At 44.9% G+C, this 23,997-nt stretch overlaps 1 protein-coding gene across 11 annotated transcripts in view; it reads left to right on the top strand.

Moving 5' to 3' along the window:
• Positions 1-23,997, top strand: part of robo2 (roundabout, axon guidance receptor, homolog 2 (Drosophila)) — a 596,024-nt gene that overhangs the window by 556,753 nt on the left and 15,274 nt on the right. For 7 of the 11 annotated variants that reach the window (XM_082966746.1, XM_082966741.1, XM_014163402.3 and 4 more), the window contains 6 exons: positions 5,185-5,312; positions 6,867-7,139; positions 9,139-9,264; positions 14,481-14,640; positions 16,744-17,007; positions 18,043-18,269. In XM_082966746.1, coding sequence (XP_082822872.1) covers positions 5,185-5,312; positions 6,867-7,139; positions 9,139-9,264; positions 14,481-14,640; positions 16,744-17,007; positions 18,043-18,269 — 1,178 coding nt within the window. The remainder of the gene's footprint in view (positions 1-5,184; positions 5,313-6,866; positions 7,140-9,138; positions 9,265-14,480; positions 14,641-16,743; positions 17,008-18,042; positions 18,270-23,997) is intronic. The other 4 variants (XM_082966750.1, XM_082966744.1, XM_082966747.1 and 1 more) reach the window with 1 other exon arrangement.

The raw sequence follows: 23,997 nt of genomic DNA, 5'->3' as shown, positions 1-23,997 counted from the left end.
GTCACATCAAAGCCCTAATCCTGGTCACTGTGGTCACATCAAAGCCCTGATCCTGGTCACTGTGGTCACATCAAAGCCCTAATCCTGGTCACTGTGGTCACATCAAAGCCCTGATCCTGGTCACTGTGGTCACATCAAAGCCCTGATCCTGGTCACTGTGGTCACATCAAAGCCCTGATCCTGGTCACTGTGGTCACATCAAAGCCCTGATCCTGGTCACTGTGGTCACATCAAAGCCCTGATCCTGGTCACTGTGGTCACATCAAAGCCCTGATCCTGGTCACTGTGGTCACATCAAAGCCCTGATCCTGGTCGCTGTGGTCACATCAAAGCCCAGATGTCGCAGCTTCCACATCTTTCCCTGCAGAGTGAGAGTGACCCGCCCAGTATCACAGGGAAATGTGTTCATTTGTTACCTGGTATGTTTATTGCATTAATTAGACAATAGCAAATGGAGTCACGTCTGTTCCCAGCTCCTCATTGGCTGCTGCCAAATTGTCCTGACTGAACAAATCACTTAATCGATCACAGAATAAATGATTCATGGAAGATGAATAGGCTGCAGATTGGTAGACCTGGATGGCTTGACTTTGGTTGCTCATGTGAAATTGATAAAAGGCGATAAGGACCCATTCCTTCTCACCCTGTCACTAGAGAGATGGTAATTAGGAGCTAGTAATAACTATCTCAGCGCTGATCAATATTTTAGCCAGAGCAGATTCTGAGCTATAGAGAGTGGACTAAGCACTGCCGCCAACGGGTTCTGCCAACACTGTTGCTATGGAGATTCCTTTACATCACGGGACTTAGGAGCTAAGTGACAGAATCCTCTATGAATGGAAATCTCAAATGGAAATACGTGTTTCAACATGCCTTAAGTGTAATTTCATGTGGGGGTAGTACTGAGCAGTAGGCATGCGGAGCGTGAACACATCTTATCTATGTAGTTGCATTGGGATTAATATCTCTGGTCTGGCTTGTTTATGGCTCGTCGCACGTCAGGCATCCTGGGTGGTTACTCAGGTTTGCTACCTTTCACAACAAACAGCCAAAAAGTCTGACAGGAAAATAGCACAAATTCAAATCATTTCTTGGCCAAGGCTGCAATAAATCCCCGAACTCAACTAGGATTAAAAGTAAACTTGTCAAGGATCCAGAAGACGTGTGACCGTCCCCCCCTATAGTCAACAGCCATATACCAAATACTCCCAATAGAAGCCATATAACCAAAACTCCCAATAGAACCCATATACCAAATACTCCCAATAGAACCCATATAACCAAAACTCCCAATAGAACCCATATACCAAATACTCCCAATAGAACCCATATAACCAAAACTCCCAATAGAATCCATATACCAAATACTCCCAATAGAACCCATATAACTAAAACTCCCAATAGAACCCATATAACCAAAACTCCCAATGGAACCCGTATACCAAATACTCCCAATATAAATCTTTCTTATTCTAATTATCGAGGCAGCCATCTCCAGTGTGTCAACATCTTGTCTTCCAAATAGTCTCTCTGGTCTCTCTGCACTGTGCTGCATGGTGGATGGTTATTAGGGGTGTGTAGGGCTGTAGGTATGCTACTGAGACAGTAGTATAGTATTTTTCTACATACAAGGTATTCCGTGGTGCTGTGTAGATGCAGTCGACAAGAGAGAACACAGCCCTCCCTCTCCATTTCTCTATTTCTTTGTCAAATGCCAGGAAACTGTAGGCTGACAGATGTTGAGAGTGAGGGGGGAAAGGAGGGGTGAAAACAGGAGGTATATGGGGGGGGAGAAAAGAAAATGGGTTTAGAAAGAGATGGGTTGGGAGGGAGAGGAAGAAAGGGGCGGAGTGGGGGAATGTACCAGTGAGAAACAGAAGGGGAGGTGGTAGGGGATGAGATGTATTACCCTATAAAAAGCGTCTGATGCACAGCCATCAATTTGAATGACTCCTTCCCCCCCGAGGGCCTGTTTTAGCATTCAGGAGCCACGGCGAGGGCTCTTAGCTTGTCAGGGCCTCCCGCCTCCCTCCTGTCTCTGCAGCGCTGCAGTTCATTTGGTGTCCCCCTCCATGGAACAGCTCTTCTCATTAGAACCTGTGGCTCTGTGGCTGAGGGAGAGACTGACTGCAGAGTGCCCATTACCTGGCCATGTCCTGGGGCTCTCCACTCCCCCTCCTCTCCCCAGGGCCAGCACATCACGTTACCTCACTGAAGCAGAGACAAAAGTCCGGTTAGGCAGGAGGCACACTGCGGCTTTAAAGGGTGCTAGGTTGTAGCACTGAACGTGTCTGAGACAGGGATAGAGACTGCAGGGCACTAGCAGTGGGGTGTTCTTGTGCCGTGTTCCCTCTAGCAGAAGCCGCCCGGTTGATCACATGATACTGCCTGTTTGACAGACCGCGGCAGCCAGCTATTTCTCAGGGATAAGAGAAGAAAGGCTTGCTGCTGCTGCTGCTGCTGTGGAGACCTTGAATAGAACGATGAACAGCTCAGTTCAACCTCTCATTCCACACTCTGCCAGATGCTTCTGTCTGTAGACAAACAGCACTGCTTTTACATCCTCTCTTTACCTTGGACAGGAAAATAACACACTGATACATTTCTAGACTACAGTACACACAGTATGAAATATGAATCCATCTCTATGGTTCATCCATTGGAAACTAGTGTGGTACCACTAGAACTGACACACAAACAAAGGCATTTTAGCTCCATCTCTCATCTACAGTAGCTACGTCTGTGTTGCCCGTGGTAACGAGGCTGAGACGTGACTGTACAGTAAAGTGGCCCTAATGGCCTTCCAGCAGTGACCCGTGACAGGTTCAAGTCCTAATGGGAGATTTTTATGGCCCCCACACCTGTGGGAGTGACTCCCAACACCTGTTAAATGGAGCCAGCGCCCATCCATACATCCATCCATCCACAGGCTGCAGCAGCCCACAAGTTGACCTGGTAGGGGAGGGAAAGGGGAGAGGCTTCAGGGCTGGGACTGGATGATAGCTAATCAACTAAGGCCAGGGAAGTTTTGGCATCATCAGAAGGGGTTGATGGGATAGCACAGCAGAGAGCAATGGATGTTAATGAACAAGGTTATGTGTGAGTCTGTGTGGGGAAGGGAGAATGACGTGTGTTTATCCAGTACATGTATCTGTGTGTACAGTATGTGTGCAGTGTGTGTGTGTGTGTGTGTGTGTGTGTGTGTGTGTGTGTGTGTGTGTGTGTGTGTGTGTGTGTGTGTGTGTGTGTGTGTGTGTGTGTGTGTGTGTGTGTGTGTGTGTGTGTGCAGTGTGTGTGTAGTGTGTGTGTGTGTGTGTGTGTGTGCGTGTGCGTGTGCATGTGTGTGTATTAATGCATGTGTGTGTATGTGTATTAATGCATGTGTGTATGTCTATTAATGCATATGTGTGTATTAATGTGTTTGTGTGTGTATGTGTATTAATGCATGTGTGTGTGTTAATGTGTGTGTGTATTAATGTGTTTGTGTGTGTATGTGTATTAATGCATGTTTGTGTATTAATGTGTGTGTGTATGTGTATTAATGCATGTGTGTGTATTAATGTGTATGTGTGTATTAATGTGTGTGTGTATTAATGTGTGTGTGTGTATTAATGTGTGTGTGTGTGTGTGTATTAATGTGTGTGTGTATGTGTATTAATGCATGTGTGTGTATTAATGTGTGTGTGTATTAATGTGTGTGTGTGTATGTGTATTAATGTGTATTAATGTGTGTGTGTGTGTGTGTATTAATGTGTGTGTGTGTGTGTGTATTAATGTGTGTGTGTATTAATGTGTGTGTGTGTATGTGTATTAATGTGTATTAATGTGTGTGTGTGCATGTGTATTAATGTGTATTAATGTGTGTGTGTATGTGTATTAATGTGTATTAATGTGTGTGTGTGTATTAATGTGTGTGTGTGTATGTGTATTAATGTGTATTAATGTGTGTGTGTATTAATGTGTGTGTGTGTATTAATGTGTGTGTGTGTGTGTATTAATGTGTGTGTGTATGTGTATTAATGCATGTGTGTGTATTAATGTGTGTGTGTATTAATGTGTGTGTGTGTATGTGTATTAATGTGTATTAATGTGTGTGTGTGTGTGTGTATTAATGTGTGTGTGTGTGTGTGTATTAATGTGTGTGTGTATTAATGTGTGTGTGTGTATGTGTATTAATGTGTATTAATGTGTGTGTGTGCATGTGTATTAATGTGTATTAATGTGTGTGTGTATGTGTATTAATGTGTATTAATGTGTGTGTGTGTATTAATGTGTGTGTGTGTATGTGTATTAATGTGTATTAATGTGTGTGTGTGTATTAATGTGTGTGTGTGTATGTGTATTAATGTGTATTAATGTGTGTGTGTGTGTGTGTATTAATGTGTGTGTGTGTATTAATGTGTGTGTGTGTATGTGTATTAATGTGCATTAATGTGTGTGTGTGTGTATTAATGTGTGTGTGTGTGTATTAATGTGTGTGTGTGTATGTGTATTAATGTGTATTAATGTGTGTGTGTGTGTGTATTAATGTGTGTGTATATGTGTGTGTGTATGTGTATTAATGTGCATTAATGTGTGTGTGTGTGTGTGTGTGTGTGTGTATTAATGTGTGTGTGTGTATTAATGTGTGTGAGTCAGAGTGAGACAAAGACACAGCAAGAGAAAGGAAAGATACAGAGCGGTGTTGCCTGAAGGAATTCCAACTTTAAGGGAGAGGCATACATCCTGTCTTTGAATTATCTCATTAGTACTGGAGCCCCCCCCCCCCCCCCCCCCCCCCCCCCTCCCACACACACACACAAACACACACGCTAACACACACGCTAACATTAGAACATATGTTGGAATGTATGTCTTCATATTGGTTCCCTGCTGATTCCCTGTCATGTTATTCATTATTTATTTTATTATTATTTATTTTTATTTATTTATTATTTATTATTCATGTCATTCATTATTTCTCAATCTAGTCAGGAAACATGAAATTCTTACATAATTCAAAAATACACGTTAAATATTTGCTAGAGTGTGAGGGTTGACTTTCGCTTACGAGAGCCTCGTTTATAAAACTAAACAGAGATTTATTCAAAGACGTACAGTATTCATAGAAAAGTATAACCTATTACCATTCCTAACTATACTATGAACATTTTCCATATCTAACAACCCTGTGTTTCCTCCTAGCCGACCAGGCCTGCTGAATGCCGGTGACCCAGGATACCCGTGGCTGGCTGACTCCTGGCCTGCAACCAGCCTGCCTGTCAACAGTGGCTCCGGTGGACCCAATGACCTTAGTAACTTTGGACGAGGAGGTGAGATATCAGGGCCTGTCCTACAGTATACCCTCTATGGGCCTGTATATGTATTAGACTGGGGGAGAGCAGAGAGAGAAAAGAGAGGAGAGAGATGAGAGAGCAGAGAGAGAGGAGAGAAAGGAGAGAGAGGAGAGAGAGAGGAGAGGAGAGAGAGAGGAGAGAGATGAGAGAAAGGAGAGAGAGGAGAGAGAGGAGAGAGAGAGGAGAGAGAGGAGAGAGAGGAGAGAGAGAGGAGAGAGAGGAGAGAAAGGAGAGAAAGGAGAGAGAGAGGAGAGAGAGAGGAGAGAGAGAGGAGAGAGAGAGGAGAGAGAGGAGAGAGAGGAGAGAGAGGAGAGAGAGAGGAGAGAGAGGAGAGAGAGAGGAGAGAGAGAGGAGAGAGAGGAGAGAGAGGAGAGAAAGGAGAGAAAGGAGAGAGAGGAGAGAGAGAGGAGAGAGAGGAGAGAGAGGAGAGAGAGAGGAGAGAGAGGAGAGAGAGAGGAGAGAGATGAGAGAAAGGAGAGAGAGGAGAGAGAAAGGAGAGAGAGATAGGTGAGAGAGAAGAGATGGAGAGATAGGACAAAAGAGATAGGAGAGATAGGAAAGACCCTGTTTTGACTAGGTGCCAGACTTCGTGAGAAAAGCCTTGCTATTGAGAAAGGCCGCCGTAGGCAGACCTGGCTCTCAAGAGAAGACAGACTATGTGCACACTGCCCACAAAATGAGGTTCAAACTGAGCTGCACTTCCTAACCTCCTGCCAAATGTATGACCATATTAGAGACACATATTTCCATCAGATTTCACAGACCCACATAGAATTAGAAAACAAACCCAATTTTGATACACTCCCATACCTATTGGGTGAAATACCACAGTGTGCCTTCACAGCAGCAAGATTTGTGACCTGTTGCCACAAGAAAAGGGCAACCAGTGAAGAACAAACACCATTGTAAATACAACAATTGTATTTATTTTCTCTTTTGTACTTTAACTATTTACACATAATATGACATTTGAAATGCCTTTATTATTTTTGGAACTTTTGTGCGTGTGATTTTTACTGTTAATTTTTATTGTTTATTTCTCTTTTGTTTTATCTTCTTCACTTGCTTTGGCAATGTTAACATATGTTTCCCATGCCAATAAAGCCCATAAATTGACATTGAATTGAGAGTGAGAGAGGGGGAGGGGCCCAGGGTTAGGAGTCAGTGGCTGGAATTAGAATGCATGAATAAGTGGGATGGATTTTTCAATGAGATGAATATGCTTAACTGGATGTTAAGAGCTGAGCTGATGTCAAAGTGTTGAGCTGCTCAGGGTAATCCCCTCACACCCCGGGGACTGTTCCTGACTGTACCCAGGGTCACTCTGACCTGATGCATAGTTAGACACCTCTCCACTCCTGATCTGTAATGCAGCCTTGTTCATCAATGACTCTTAACATCACTTTACCTTTCTACCTTTTATTAAAATACAGTGGGATTATAGTTGATGTGAATACAGTATTTGTCATTGAAGCGCACACCACAGCCTTCTAAACTGACCCCTATTCTCTCTCCCCGTGTCTCCTCCAGACACCAGTAGTAATGGGGATAAGACCGGCACTATGCTCTCTGATGGAGCCATCTATAGCAGTATAGACTTCACCACCAAGGCTAACTACAACAGCCCCAGCCAGGGCTCCCAGGGAGCCACCCCCTATGCCACCACCCAGATCCTCCACTCCAGTAGCATCCATGAGCTGGCTGTGGACCTCCCTGAGGCCCAGTGGAAGGCCTCCATCCAGGCCAAACAGGAGATGGCCAACCTGGGGTACTCCCTGCCCGACAAGAACTCCTGCAACAACAGTGAGTGGATAGAGTGTGTGTGTGTGTGTGTGCGTGTGTTCGTGTGCGTCTGCGTGTGTGTGTGAGTGTGTGTGTGTGTGTGTGTGTGCCGTGTGTGTGTGTGTCACACAGAGGCTGAGACTTCTCATATTTCCCTGCCATGCTAAATACCCTCAGCTCAACACAGCCCTATGATACATGTCCATACACACAGACACAGTGTGTTATATGAACCCTAACCATCATGGTCACACTCCTCCTACTGTGAGTGTATGACCCCAGGACAAATCACTGCTGAGTGACAGATCAGCACAGAATGTTTCATATGATACCCCAGTTCACCCCTGTTTACAAGCCATAGGTTTACTGTGACCTGACAGCAGTTTGTACTCTAATACTCACTATTTCACAATCTGTTTCTGAAGCCCATTCCAGCTCCACTGTGAGCGCCTGATTCTGTTTTAAGGACAAATTTTCCCCTCGCTGCCATCCAGTCTTGGTCACTTTCCAAGGTTAAATAAACACCAGATGAAGGGCTAGGGAGCGAGAATAATGCACCCGTTTCCTCCAGCCTTGGATTAAGTTACTTCCCTCTCTCTGTTCTAACTAATTACTTATCCTCTTTAGCTCAACTAATATTTAAGAAAATAATCCAACTCAATTATAATGGATTTGATAGAAGACTTTTCTGAAAGCCTTGTGGAGTTTCCTATTTCAGGACTAATGAGTATTCTGGGGCTGTTTATACATATTCATGGTCTCATTCTCTAGAGGTTTAAAGTAGATTCATTATATCATTTTTTACAATGTGCCCTTAATGTAATAACTATTAGAAACTGAACTCCCGATCCTTTGCTCTGTCTTGCATTATTTGAAAAAGTCCAATGTGATTATATTTGTAGAAAATGCTCCAATAAATGACTTGCTCCTGCTACAAGTGGATTTATCTCTCCCATCTCATAAATGAATAATCAATTTGCCTTCTCCAAAATAAAACATGTTCTCATATTTAAAAAGAAATATGCATCACAAACAAAGGCTAAATGTTTCACTGAGTGAATCTGACTGTGGGTGGGTGAGTGAGGGAGAAAGAGAGAGAGAGAGAGAGAGAGAGAGAGAGAATGTCAAGATGGATAGATAGAAGAGGTGTGTGTGATTGAGATATGTCCAGATAGATAGAAGAGGTGTGTGTGATTGAGATATGTCCAGATGGATGGAAGAGGTGTGTGTGATTGAGATATGTCCAGATAGATAGAAGAGGTGTGTGTGATTGAGATATGTCCAGATAGATAGAAGAGGTGTGTGTGATTGAGATATGTCCAGATAGATAGAAGAGGTGTGTGTGATTGAGATATGTCCAGATAGATAGAAGAGGTGTGTGTGATTGAGATATGTCCAGATAGATAGAAGAGGTGTGTGTGATTGAGATATGTCCAGATGGATGGAAGAGGTGTGTGTGATTGAGATATGTTCAGATAGATGGAAGAGGTGTGTGTGATTGAGATATGTCCAGATAGATAGAAGAGGTGTGTGTGATTGAGATATGTCCAGATAGATGGAAGAGGTGTGTGTGATTGAGATATGTCCAGATAGATAGAAGAGGTGTGTGTGATTGAGATATGTCCAGATAGATAGAAGAGGTGTGTGTGATTGAGATATGTCCAGATAGATAGAAGAGGTGTGTGTGATTGAGATATGTCCAGATAGATAGAAGAGGTGGGTGTGATTGAGATATGTCCAGATGGATGGAAGAGGTGTGTGTGATTGAGATATGTCCAGATAGATAGAAGAGGTGTGTGTGATTGAGATATGTCCAGATAGATAGAAGAGGTGTGTGTGATTGAGATATGTCCAGATAGATAGAATAGGTGTGTGTGATTGAGATATGTTCAGATGGATGGAAGAGGTGTGTGTGATTGAGATGTGTCCACTGCTTGCCTGATGCTCTAACTGCATGTCTGCATGTGCTTCAGCCAAACACCTGATGCCACTGTATATTTTTGCCCTTTAACCCCACTAGCACTCCTTTTCATTCCTGACTACCGATTGGCCGAGGGATTGTCTAATAGAATGCCACACAACCAATCACAAGATTTCAGCACCACCAGCTCTCACAACAGCTCAGACCGAAGCGGCAGCCTATCAGGTTGGTTTCGGATGTGGCAGGCAGGGATCTGACTGTTCTTCCTTCTCCCCTTAACATTCTGGGATACCTCATGGACTGCGATTTAATCGACTGTATCATTGATTGACTTGTTAATTGCTTTATTGATCTCTTTTGCATGTGCAAAACCCAACGACTAAGGGAGGTCTTTATTATCCCACTCCTCCCCCTCACCACTGTTACTTTGCTCCTGCTGCTAATACTCACAACTCATTTCAAGTAAACGATGCATGCATTTACAGGATGGCCTCGATCGTTGACAGCAGCCACAATGTTTCACTTTTTCAAATGTGCGATCTAGAGGTTTTACTGTTATGTGCTGCAATGATGCCGTATACACATGCAATGGAGATTTTGGCTATTAGAACAGGGCTCCAGGCATACTAGCTGGGCCTACTCCATCACGGCTGGGCCTTGTAACAGGCTTGGTCTCTCACCAGGAGCTAGAGAGCAGATGAGAATTGGGGCAAGGGGACTCCTTCAGACATTTGGAGTGGTGCATTGTGAGACTACACACACACACACACACACACACACACACACACACACACACACACACACACACACACACACACACACACACACACACACACACACACACACACACACACACACACACACACACACACACACACACACACACACACACACACCATCTGAGACGCTTGGCTGACTAAAGTGGCGAGGTTGCCTCCCATTTTCCCTCTTCTTCTATTGGTTACTGACCACAGTAAAACTCATGTAGTGATAATTTTATAGGGCACTCTCTACCTCCCCTCCTATCCTCTCCCCTTACCTCCTCTCTGGTCTCTTATCCAATGCACTGGGCTGGCAGACATTAGGCTGGAAAGGAGAGGCAGTCTGGAGTGGTCACGTCTTCAGCCAGGTCAACAGTCAGTCACTCTGCTGGAGGTAGAGAGGGAGAGATGGCACAGGAGAGGAATGGCACCGGTTTCATAATGAGAGAGAGAGCGAGAGAGAGCGAGAGAGAGCGAGAGAGAGCGAGAGAGAGCGAGAGAGAGCGAGAGAGAGCGAGAGAGAGAGAGAGAGAGAGAGAGAGAGAGAGAGATTGTTGTGCTCAGAGAAGAGCAGCTAGAGGCTGAGTATTTGCATAAACACAGAGAGGCCAGGGGACAGGAAGCTCTTGATAAACACAGAGAGACCAGGGGACAGGAAGCTCTTGATAAACACAGAGAGGCCAGGGGACAAGAAGCTGTTGATTATGTTAAGCTAACTTGTATTTCATTTGGTAGCCTCAGGATATTTTTCATTGAAATGTCTGAGATTTAAAGCATATATGTCCTACTAATTGGATTCACCTGTATAGGAATTCAATTGGGACTGTACCCTTGCACTTCCCCCTCCGTGGTAGGCCTTAAGAAATAATATAATTACAGAGATGTATTGCATGTACTGTGAGGCATGCTATACACAAGTGCCCTGGTTTAAGTGAAACAGCATCTTATTAAATATGCATTTATCTCGTTTAGTTGACTTAGCTCTATCCGTCTGTGGCTTATCTCTCTATATGACAAAATGTTTCTCTATGAGCATTAAACCCTACAGAAATACACCACAGAGGTCTGACAGAATAACCTTATACGTATACATTTTAGCAACGCTTTTATCCAGAGTGACTTACAGTAGTGAGTGCATACATTTTCATATTGGTCCCCCATGGGAATCAAACCCACAACCCTGTTGTTGCAAGTCCCATGATCTACCAACTGAGCTACAACGGACTATAGAACTGCAATGGCCAGAGTTTGGGTGACAATGAAGTAAACTTTTACTACACTTCATGTTTTGAAGTCAACTAAAGAATCACAAGACGTTTGAAAAGGAAAGAAGTTAAAAGAGGTAGGCACAGCAGCATAGTGCTTCGCTTCAACAAGCTCGGGAGGAAATAATGAACCTTAGGTCTGAGATAGGAACCAGATGAAGAGGAACAGAAATAGAGCAGCTTTCATGGTTGCATGGGTCCCACTGAGGATGTGGGGGTGTTGATCATTAAAATCTACAGTACTGGAGGAGGAACGGAGAGAGGAGGAGAGGAGAGAGGAGGAGTGGAGAGAGGAGGAGTGGAGAGAGGAGGAGTGGAGAGAGGAGGAGTGGAGAGAGGAGGAGAGGAGAGAGGAGGAGTGGAGAGAGGAGGAGAGGAGAAGAGATAGCTGGCTAGTGAGCTCCATGATCCCTGTATTATCTCATTCCGGAGCCCAGGAGAAGGGTTATGTTCTCACTGTTCTTGGAGTGGTGTCATCCATACCTACTTCCCCCCCTCTCCTCCAATTATAGTCTACCCCACTCCTAATGAGCTACATGGCTCAGGGCTGTAGGGGGGTCAGTGTTGATGATCTAGTCTGCTGCATCATCCACCCACATACCAAATATATTGGGATGATTTCACAAGTAGGCACACTTGCTAGTTATCTGTCCAGCATGGTAACCCCCATGTGTCTTACGTCAGATAGCGCGACATTCCTCTCTACAATTATTATAAGCCTATAATACAGTGTTACTCAGGTATTCTAAGAAACCCCCATCCATCTCCGTCCTTGAAAAGCCAGTCTGATCTATTCTCTCAGTGCTATGTTTAAATCTGGATGTGGAGTCCTTCCTTCTGGACTCCATTCTGAGGCTCTGCCTGTGTCTCTCACTCAGCACTGAGGCACCCAATAAAAACAGAGGCAGCTCAAGTCTGCTCGGCTCTGCTTGGCCCCAAAGTTATATGCTGGGAGGAAGCGCCCAAAATACCCAGCTCCACATCTAAATATGGTGGGAGTTCCTTTTGAAGACAGGCCCAGTGTTTGTCAGCGATAGATGGGTCTGATGTCTACTTCCTGATTGTAACATCAGTGTCAGCCGTCCTTCCCTCCACGGCAGAGGCTCATTTACAGTATTGATGCCTGCTCCGGTGAGGAGGGACTCGGGGTGATTGAGCAATCATGCCAGCTTGCCATTTATTGGGAAAAGTCGAGCGTCGCCCAGAGGAACGATTAGGAAACCCAATTACTTTCAGACTATACTTCCTGCCCTGGGCTTACTGTTGTTATTTTATTACTCCCAGTCTTTATCAGACTATCCTCCTCCCAGTCCTAATATCTCTCATGTTCTGCTGCAACATTGTTGCAATCCAATCATCTTTGACGAGAACATTTCTGCCCGGGAACAGTTAAAATCTTATAGGGAAAATGGTGAAATAACAAAATTCTCCATCTACTGCTAAAGCAATATGCTGTATTTTCTCTGTCTCTGACCTCATCCTTACTGGATCATAGAGATGCATTTCCCAAAATATCCCTGAGTATTGATGGACAGTCTTTTTTGATGACGTTGAGCTAATTTGTAGCCATGTCCTTGTCTGGACAGTCTATTAGATTACATGGTGTTGCATGGCACAAGATGCAGGGTTCCCTGAAATGTTGCTTTTTTGTGGCTCTGAGCAACGTGATTATAGGCCTTTGGCAGTGAGGGTTAACCAACAGATGACAGATACAAATGTACACAAGAGGCCTCCAAGGATGGTTTTCACTAGCCTGTATGTGTGGCTGGCGATGTCAACTGGGGAGTATTTTCTGGATTGAGATGTGAGGTGTCCGTTGGCAGACTGATAGTGGAGTCTGCCACAAATGTGGATTCCTAGAAAGGACTCCAAACTCAGTTTATCTCCCAGTTCTCTCAGACCTCAGACACACATGCAATGCTCATAGCACAAATACACAAACTCACACATGCAATGCTCATAGCACAAATACACAAACTCACACATGCAATGCTCATAGTACAAATACACAAACTTACACATGCAATGCTCATAGCACAAATACACAAACTCACACATGCAATGCTCATAGTACAAATACACAAACTTACACATGCAATGCTCATATCACAAATACACAAATTCACACACGCAATTGTCATAGGTATGTTATCTTCATTTCAAGGACAGTTTGGAAATGAACAGACAAAAGACTCATGGTCATATTTCCTCTATACAGGGGACTCATGCTCATATGCCCTCTGTATAGGGGACTCATGCTCATATGTCCTCTATATTGGGGACTTGTGCTCATATGTCCTCTATACTGGGGACCCATGCTCATATTTCCTCTATATAGGGGACTTGTTCTCATATGTCCTCTGTATAGGGGACTCATGCTCATATGTCCTCTATATTGGGGACTTGTGCTCATATGCCCTCTAAATAGGGGACTTAAGCTCATATGTCCTCTATATTGGGGACTCATGCTCATATGTCCTCTATTTAGGGGACTCATGCTCGTATGTCCTCTGTATAGGGGACTCATGCTCGTATGTCCTCTATATAGGAAAACACAGAGCCTGCAGCCTTTTCCTGTCTAGGACAACTGATCTGAGGCCTGTGGACCACACTGAGGACAACTGAGAAAGATAACAGTGGGCTTTAGATGTCAAAGATCACCTGAGATAAAGAGAGCCCCCCCACCCCATCCTCACTGTCACCAAATAATTTAAACCCCAATCTAGACGTAGGCCTGGCTGGCAGATTTATAAAGATGGATGGGGCAGAGCAGAGGAAAATCCAGTCTCAGAGGGTTGTGAGGGGAAATGGATGGGGAAGGGGCGCTCTCTCTTTCTTTCTCTCTCTTGCGTAATCAAATCAATGACAGTGTAATAGACTCTCAGTGAATTCCATTATGGCCACACAGACGCCACGGACCCATTCATTATGATGATGTTCTGAAGTGAGAGTTTTCATTGTGGACCCCACACCTCTAGTGAAATGGGGACACTAAGGGATGGCTGGAGGAACGGGGTCTACCCTCTGCTTCTTTACTGCTGCTCTCTCCCTGTTTCTATGGAGATTTGAGGCCTTTCAGCAAATCAATCAATGGAAGCACACTTTTCATTACTTGGCCTTGAGGTTCTTCTATGTGAGGCTGCTGACAGGCATGGCTCATTGAATCCGTTTGTTTGAGAATGTGGGTGACTTTTAGAAGGAGATGACCTGTTTGAAATGACCTGTTTCGAAATGAAGGAATGTTCAGCTTTATATGTTCAATCGATTTCTGTTGGCAATATCTGTTTGTTAGACTGACAGTGAATACTTCAAATAGCCACCTATGTTATATGGTTTTCTAGATTTTTCTAGAAATTGAATTCTTCATGTTGTCTGAGTCAATCTCTCTAACTCGCTCCATCTCTGCTGTTCATAGGTGGTAAGGGGGGTAAGAAGAAGAAGGCCAAGGTTGGCGCCAAACCCACCAAGGCTAACGGCTCCAGCTGGGCCAACGTGCCCCTTCCCCCTCCACCTGTACACCCTCTCCCTGGCACTGAGATGGACCACTACCCCAACGAGCACTATGAAGGAGGAGGGTACGAGCCATATCCACCATAACATACACTCTATACATCCATGGAGATGCAAAACGGTCCACACTCTGCCCCTACAGTCCAACTAGATTCTACCACACTGATTAGAACAATTATATGTATCTATCACTGTCTGATCCTTCATTCAGGCTTTGCCGAAAGTGAGACAGTTACTCCTAATAGGGGATTAGGGGACAACATTAGCTTTTACATGTATATACAGTACACTGTTGAGTTCAAGTAGAACCCAACCAACTGCTGTGTGTTATTATAGGACATAGTCGTGCTCCTGGCTAGCTGTTCCTCTCTGTGGCTAATTACACCAGTACATCTGGAGATGTTACTGTCTCCCCAGGCAGGCAGGATGGACAGAGACTGTTTCACATCAATCTATCTGCTCATCCCATATTTTTATCTGAGGGAGAAACTTCATGAGTGCATTGTTTAACCATTGCAGTCTCCTGCGGCAAGCGGGATTGACAAATCAATCTATTCTGCTGATTCTCTTTCTGAGGGAAAAAATGTCAGGACTACTTTGTTTCAAGCTGAGAGAGAGGGAAAGACCCAAAATAGAGATAAAAAGAGAGAGATTCCACAGTGAGCTCTCTCCACTAACTGAGTATGAGGGAAACGTTTTACTCATAAACTATTTTCTCTTTTCCACATTGCCTAGCCTCTTTCTGCTCTTTTCCCACCAAATGACTCTCACGCAACTGTTATTGTTAGTAGACTGTCAGGTGTTCAGTTCCTTCATGTAAAGTCTGCCTTTAGTCAGGGGAGTGGTGTAAGCTAAAAATGTTAGTTGTATCCCAAAATAGATTCACTCACACATAGTATCTCATTTAACTGTGTGTCTCCCTAGTTGAGGTGTGCTGTCCTCTAACCTTCATCTTCAGTCTGGGGCACTCATCTGGTTTAATAGGCTATCTGGCAGCACTGTAAATCTGAGCCTCTTAATGGCCACAGATTTAAACAGTTATGTCCTATGGAGTGTGCACTGACAAATTCCTTTAATTAACATTTTCTTTACGACTAGTGTTATTTCAGCATGTATAAGCTCCGTTATGGGAAATGAAAACCTCACTCCCTCCACTGCTTCATTACTCGTATGTACAAAGTCCTTTAGAATGTTTGACAAGGTCACACTAGTCTGAAGTCCTTTAGAACGTTTGACAAGGTCACACTAGTCTGAAGTCCTTTAGAACGTTTGACAAGGTCACACTAGTCTGAAGTCCTTTAGAACGTTAGTAACAAGGTCACACTAGTCTGAAGTCCTTTAGAACGTTAGTAACAAGGTCACACTAGTCTGAAGTCCTTTAGAACGTTAGTAACAAGGTCACACTAGTCTGAAGTCCTTTAGAACGTTAGTAACAAGGTCACACTAGTCTGAAGTCCTTTAGAACGTTTGTAACAAGGTCACACTAATCTGAAGTCCTTTAGAATGTTTGACAAGGTCACACTAGTCTGAAGTCCTTTAGAATGTTTGACAAGGTCACACTAGTCTGAAGTCCTTTAGAATGTTTGACAAGGTCACACTAGTCTGAAGTCCTTTAGAACGTTTGACAAGGTCACACTAGTCTGAAGTCCTTTAGAATGTTTGACAAGGTCACACTAGTCTCAAGTCCTTTAGAACGTTTGACAAGGTCACACTAGTCTGAGGTCCTTTAGAATGTTTGACAAGGTCACACTAGTCTGAAGTCCTTTAGAATGTTTGGCAAGGTCACACTAGTCTGAAGTCCTTTAGAACGTTTGACAAGGTCACACTAGTCTGAAGTCCTTTAGAATGTTTGACAAGGTCACACTAGTCTGAAGTCCTTTAGAATGTTTGACAAGGTCACACTAGTCTGAAGTCCTTTAGAACGTTTGACAAGGTCACACTAGTCTGAAGTCCTTTAGAACGTTTGACAAGGTCACACTAGTCTGAAGTCCTTTAGAATGTTTGACAAGGTCACACTAGTCTGGCACGTTACCAAAGAGAGACAGTTGAGTTACTTAGAGCACTCATCTTACCCCTCCTCCCTCTCTCTCTCTCTCTCTCTCTCTCTCGCTCTCTCTCTCTCTCTCTCTCACTCTCTCTCTCTCTCTCTCTCTGTGTGGCCACCCCAGGTATGAGAGTGATGGCTGGGGTCCTCCCATGCCCGTGCAGACCTACCTCCACCAGGGAATGGAGGATGAGCTAGAGGAGGAGGAAGAGAGGGTCCCCACCCCACCCATGCGTGGAGTGGCCTCGTCTCCAGCAGCGGTGTCCTTCGGTCAGCAGTCCACGGCCACCCTCACCCCCTCTCCCCGGGAGGAGCTGCAGCCCATGCTCCAGGCCCACCTAGACGAGATCACCCGTGCCTACCAACTGGACATGGCCAAACAGACATGGTACGTACTCCCACTGGAGGGGGATACTACAGAAACAGTACAAGGTTCAAATGGGGTGATATGAGAACGGCGACTATGGATATTGTGCTGGATGTGTTTTTCTTTCATTATCTATTTATTTCTCCCTTCAATGTTTTATTTAGGTGTTACGTTAGCTGCACAGTCACAGCGTTGCGCAAAACAGAAACGCTCATGAATCATGTCATTTGAATGGGCCAGTGTTGCCACTTTCGTGACTGTCCCTTCTGACTTGTTTAGGCCGCATCCCACGCCCATGCTGCTACACATGCCGTTGTTGTGGTTCTCATGCACGGCAGATGAAGGCCGTGTTTCATCCTGTCGGAAGAGAGGGAGAGAACAAAGGACGAAGAGAGGGAGAGAACGAAGGCGGAAGGGAGGGAAAGAGGGAGAGACTGGCATCCATTCATGACAGTAGAGGGAATAGGGAAGACTTGTCAGGAAGAAGCTGTTGTGTTAGCCAGTAATGACTGCATTGGGTTTGAGAGCATCTTTTGACAACAGGAAAGAGCCAGTAATTACATCAGAATCAGAATCCCTCTCGCCGCAGACCGTCTCAAAGACACTACGTTGCTCCTTAAACAAGTGGGGCTGTCAGCGACGTGAGGCAGGCGCAGAGCGGAGCGGAATGGGCTGCTTGAGGGGTGACAGCCTCGTGTCGACAGGCCTAGAGAGCGGGCCCATTGTACCCTCTTCAACTGCAATTATAGGGTCATTGTGTTGGCATGGAAGGAGGAGAGACGTAGAATTAGTGGAATTGTCCCAATTCATTCAAAGCGGCAGAATCTGAAAGAATTTCTAAATTTAGCTTGACAGTTCCTTTCGTCTATCTCGGATTCCTTCTTTATGTCATCCTGTCTTTCATTCACCAGCTTTGTCTTTTTTGATGTCTTTTGACATTCGTTCTCTTCCCTGCTGTTGCTGTCCCCCCACCAGCTGCCCACCCTCTTCTGTCGTTGTGTTTTGGTGTGTACCTGTAGCATGATGATAACCCATATTACTCTGACTCTCTGACAGGCTGATGCAGGGTGGCTCCCTCCCCCCCCTCCCTCCCCAGGCCCCCGCCCCTCCGGTGGGGTACGTGTCCAGCACCCTGGTGTCTGACCTGGAGACTGACATCCCTGACGTGGATGAGGAGGATGAGGATGAGGAGGAGGATGACGGCTATGAGATGTCCAGGCCTCTCTATGGTATTGAGCACACGCCAGGGTCCAGCATGGACAACCTAGACAGCTCCGTAACAGGTGAGATACTGCACTGATACACTGACATGTGGACAGAACAGAAGGTATTGGAACTTCTTCCCCCCTTCATTAGGATTCAAATCTGCCTGATTTTATGCAGTTTCCTGCCACTCTCGGAGGAATGGTTTGGATATTACAAAGAAATAATTTGAAATCGCTCTCCAAAACAAAAAGATGTTAAATCCAAAAGCATGTTCAGTTGTCATTTAAAAAGATCCAAGACCCCTTATCAGGTAACATATCACATTTAAAGAGCAGTTCTGCCACCGTCTATGTGAAAACAGCGTGTTTCTGTGATTAAAAATATAAAATACGTAAAAAAAAGAATCTCTGTGACCTGCAACAAGTTTCTAGACCAAGGGAGGGTATTTCTTTGCTCCCCACGTAACTGCAAATCTCATAGTGTTTGAAAAGCAATATTTAAAAAAGATTTCACTTTGATGGCATCGGGTAAAACTTTTTAACTTCATATGTTTTTCGACAAAACTTAAAAATGCATCGTTTTCACAAATGTTGACACGGGTATTGCGCTGGAGATAATGAAAACGAGTTTAAAAAGTGATGGAATTGCACAACACAATGCCACAGATGCCTCAAGTTTTTAGAGAGCGTGCAATTGGTATGCTGACTGCAGGAATGTCCACCAGAGCTGTTGCCAGAGCCACCTCCAATTTGTCAGTACGTCCAACTGACTGTGCCCCTGCCCAGTCATGTGAAATCCATAGATTCATATTTCCTTTATGAACTGTAACTCAGTCAAATTGATGAAATTGTTCCATGTTGTGTTTCTATTTTTGTTCAGTATAATAAATACGTCTACAGTTACAGACTGCATTTTGACTATTGATTCATAATGATGTCCTGTATATGTACTGTTTATGACATAGCTAGGTGTCTCTATAGTGTGGTAATTTGCACCTCATCTTATGAATGTATTGAATGTACCTTAAGCCCAGCTTGTTCAAGTGGTTTTGGCAGACTGTGGTATTATAATTATCATACACAAAAAGAGATAAGAAAGTTCATTAATTTTAAAAGGAGAGAGAGACAGAGACAGAGAGCTTTATCTCACACAAAGTGTCAGCGAGTGCCATATCCATAAGAGATTTAGAATACATTTCACGTATGGAATATTCCATTCCAGACTGGAGGCACCATTTCCATTTTTACAACTCACTGAAAGCTTTTACAGCCGTCTGTCTGGAGAGAGACATGTGAAGGGCATGACATTGGAGAAGCAGAAACAGCATGGCTGTATCCTGCTGCGTCTCTCATACCGACTGAACAGGACATATAAGTCCTCTATACTGGACATGGCTGATACTATAGACAGGATGAAGCAGCAGCTCTGTGTTTTTTGAGTCGGGAGGGATAGAACAAAGAATGGAAGAGAAAAGGGGAAACAGTATATCTATAGAAGGAGGAAGAGAGAGAGACAAAGAGAGAGGGAGGAAGAGACATAACTAGAGAGAGACAGAAAGAGAGAGAGAAATAGAGAGGGGGAGGAAGAGACATATCTAGAGAGAGACAGAGAGAGAGAGAGAAAAAGAGAGGGGGAGGAAGAGACATATCTAGAGAGAGACAGAGAGAGAGAGAAATAGAGAGGGGGAGGAAGAGATATATCTAGAGAGAGACAGAGAGAGAGAGAGAAATAGAGAGGGGGAGGAAGAGATATATCTAGAGAGAGACAGAGAGAGAGAGAGAGAGAGAGAAATAGAGAGGGGGAGGAAGAGATATATCTAGAGAGTGACAGAGAGAGAGAGAGAGAGAGAAATAGAGAGGGGGAGGAAGAGATATATCTAGAGAGAGACAGAGAGAGAGAGAGAAATAGAGAGGGGGAGGAAGAGATATATCTAGAGAGAGACAGAGAGAGAGAGAGAGAAATAGAGAGGGGGAGGAAGAGATATATCTAGAGAGAGACAGAGAGAGAGAGAGAAATAGAGAGGGGGAGGAAGAGATATATCCAGAGAGAGACAGAGAGCGAGAGAGAAATAGAGAGGGGGAGGAAGAGATATATCTAGAGAGAGACAGAGAGAGAGACAGAGAGAGAGAGAGAAATAGAGAGGGGGAGGAAGAGATATAGTGTATCTATAAAAAGAGGGACATGGAGAGAGGGAGGGAGGGTTGACACGGCTGCTTGGCTGGTCTGTCGACTGTAGCCCCAGAGTTTCGTTTTTCTGTGGGATGATGGAACAGGGGCTGTGGCGGCTGTGACACATGCTGCTGTTGATATATTTAGAGGAATATAAAGCTGCGACTGGGCCCTAATCTGCTGCATCTCTCCTGCACTGTATTACTCTGAAGACACCTCTATTTCTTCTTATCTCTCCACAAGTCTCTCCCTGCTCCCCATCGTTTGACAGCACAGACACGTTCCCAGCTCCACAGTTAGTTGGAGGGGTAGTGAGAGTAAGGAGGAGGAAGGGGGGATTTATCGTGGCCACCATTTTGAGGCTGTGGAAAGAGGGGTGCAGGAGCAGCTTTCTGTAGAGCCCAACATGATAGATTTGTTATTGTGTTAATAATATGGAAATAGGTCTGTTTCCTTAATGTTACACCAAAGGCCACTAAATCAAACATTCTCACCGCTGGCCCTGAAATGATTTTTCACGAGAGAGATTGTCTGTGTGTGCTTGTCTTTGTATTATGTCATGCACAGTGTAATACAGCATATTTTTCTAAAGACAAAGGTGAATTCACCTGCGGCTGTATTAAATGCCCATGGCTAGGCTGATATGAAAACACAGAGGTACTGTATCCCAGGGTTACTAATGCTGCAGTATAGCATCCTCAGTGATCTCAGAGCTGTGTCTCTCTGAGTGATTATTCTCCCATCAACCCCCTGGCAGGGAGGACTAGGGGGGACTGGGGTCACGTCTCCTGTGGACAGGTAGAGCCTCCCGCTCGTCAGGGAGAACGATATCCCTGCTTAACGACATGCAGATGAGCTGTTCCGTCAGGATAAATCTGTTTTAGTGGCAGGAGGTACCTGGCTTTTACTGCCCCTGGCTAGTGAATACTGTAGCTCCTTTTACTGCCCCTGGCTAGTGGCTACTGTAGCTCCTTTTACTGCCCCTGGCTAGTGGCTACTGTAGCTCCTTTTACTGCCCCTGGCTAGTGGCTACTGTAGCTCCTTTTACTGCCCCTGGCTAGTGGCTACTGTAGCTTCTTTTACTGCCCCTGGCTAGTGAATACTGTAGCTCCTTTTACTGCCCCTGGCTAGTGGCTACTGTAGCTTCTTTTACTGCCCTTGGCTAGTGAATACTGTAGCTTATTTTACTGCCCCTGGCTAGTGAATACTGTAGCTCCTTTTACTGCCCCTGGCTAGTGGCTACTGTAGCTTCTTTTACTGCCCTTGGCTAATGAATACTGTAGCTTATTTTACTGCCCCTGGCTAGTGAATACTGTAGCTTCTTTTACTGCCCTTGGCTAGTGAATACTGTAGCTCATTTTACTGCCCCTGGCTAGTGGCTACTGTAGCTCCTTTTACTGCCCTTGGCTAGTGAATACTGTAGCTCCTTTTACTGCCCCTGGCTAGTGGCTACTGTAGCTCCTTTTACTGCCCTTGGCTAGTGAATACTGTAGCTCCTTTTACTGCCCCTGGCTAGTGAATACTGTAGCTCCTTTTACTGCCCTTGGCTAGTGAATACTGTAGCTCCTTTTACTGCCCCTGGCTAGTGAATACTGTAGCTCCTTTTACTGCCCTTGGCTAGTGAAAACTGTAGCTTATTTTACTGCCACTGGTTAGTGGCTACTGTAGCGCCTTTTAATGCCCATGGCTAGTGGCTAGCTCCCGTTTACTGTCCCTGGCTAGTGGCTACTGTAGCTGCTGTTTACTGCTAGTGGCTAGCTCCCATTACTGTCCCTGGCTAGTGGCTAGCTCCTGTTTACTGCCTCTGGCTAGTGGCTACTGTAGCTGCTGTTTACTGCTTGTGGCTAGCTCCCATTACTGTCCCTGGCTAGTGGCTACTTTAGCTCCTTTTTAATGCCCATGGCTAGTGGCTAGCTCCCGTTTACTGTCCCTGGCTAGTGGCTAGCTCCTTTTTACTGCCCCTGGCTAGTGGCTAGCTCCTGTTTACTGGCCTGGACCATTAGCACAGAGAGCATAGCAGGTGAGAGATGGTTATTAGATACCTAGTAATTTGAAAAGTGCATGGAACCTTCATCTGAATCCTATGGAAAATAATACAATTGCACTCATGCAAAGTAGATTATGCACGATCTGTTGCGGAATTCAAGACCACAAAGAGAACGCTAGATTCTACTATTAGTACATTATGCCGAAGCTGAAGGAGAGGAGTTGGAAGGAAGCCTTGGTTTGGCTGTCTCTTGCTCTGCTTATGCTTCAATGTCTGCACTAGTCTTTGTGGGAGGATTGGACCCAGAAGAATTGTACTCTCACTTTTTACATTTTTTTTCTTAGAATCAAAACTCAGAGAGAAGTAGTTTGAGTGAAAATAGCCTGGTAAGATAAAGGCCAGAAAGTAGTTAGTGTCTTGGGTATTTTCAGTCAGTGCAGTAACATTGGAATGTGTAAGGTTTGAAGGTTTTCACATGGTTTCCCAGGTTTATTGAAGTTTTCCATTAATTTGTGAATCATTTGCTGCCATCGTTTCTCAGAGAGAAAAACTGTTATAAAGTGAGCTGGTAGTTGAAAGCTTTAGTTCCCTCAGGCCTTGTTTAAGTTGGATTCTGCACAAACCACAACATTGTGATGTGAAGGGGCTCAGGGGCGAGGAATTTAAAAGCACTTTTAGGTAGTTTCCTGATTTCCTTTGGCTACGCAAACATAAATCAGATATTGAGTTTTATGACGGTTACAGTACTGGACTAACGTTGTGTTCCAGTGAGAAGTGTAGTATGAAAGGGACTCTGTCAGTACAGCTGGTGCATGTCTGTGGTTGGCTTTAGTTGATCCTCTCCTGTCTCTCTCTGTGCCTGCCTTGGCCAGACCTCTAGTATGCCTGCTCCTCTATGGGCCTGACTTGGCCAGACTTTTGACTGTCACCCTCAGTTCCCACTGACCCCCTCTCAGTACCCCTCTCATCCCCTCTACTCCCTACTGACCCCCTCTCCTCACCCCTCTCATCCCCTATGTTCCCTGTTGACCCCCCATCTCAGTATCCCTCTCATCCCCTCTACTCCCTACTGACCCCCTCTCCTCACCCCTCTCATCCCCCATGTTCCCTATTGACCCCCCATCTCAGTACCCCTCTCATCCCCTCTGCTCCCTAGTGCCCCCCATCTCAGTACCCCTCTCATCCCCTCTGTTCTGTACTTACATTTACATTTACATTTAAGTCATTTAGCAGACGCTCTTATCCAGAGCGACTTACAAATTGGTGCATTCACCTTATAATATCCAGTGGAACAACCACTTTACAATAGTGCATCTAAATCTTTTAAGGGGGGGGTTAGAAGGATTACTTTATCCTATCCCAGGTATTCCTTGAAGAGGTGGGGTTTGAGGTGTCTCCGGAAGGTGGTGATTGACTCCGCTGTCCTGGCGTCGTGAGGGAGCTTGTTCCACCATTGGGGTGACAGAGCAGCGAACAGTTTTGACTGGGCTGAGCGGGAACTGTGCTTCCTCAGAGGTAGGGAGGCGAGCAGGCCAGAGGTGGATGAACGGAGTGCCCTTGTTTGGGTGTAGGGCCTGATCAGAGCCTGAAGGTACGGAGGTGCCGTTCCCCTCACAGCTCCGTAAGCAAGCACCATGGTCTTGTAGCGG

Source organism: Salmo salar, chromosome 20, assembly GCF_965601325.2.
Source record: "Salmo salar chromosome 20, fSalSal1, whole genome shotgun sequence".
NCBI classification, from domain to species: domain Eukaryota; kingdom Metazoa; phylum Chordata; class Actinopteri; order Salmoniformes; family Salmonidae; genus Salmo; species Salmo salar.
The sequence above is the reverse complement of the archived record's forward strand: the minus strand, read 5'-3'. Positions and strand labels throughout refer to the sequence as shown.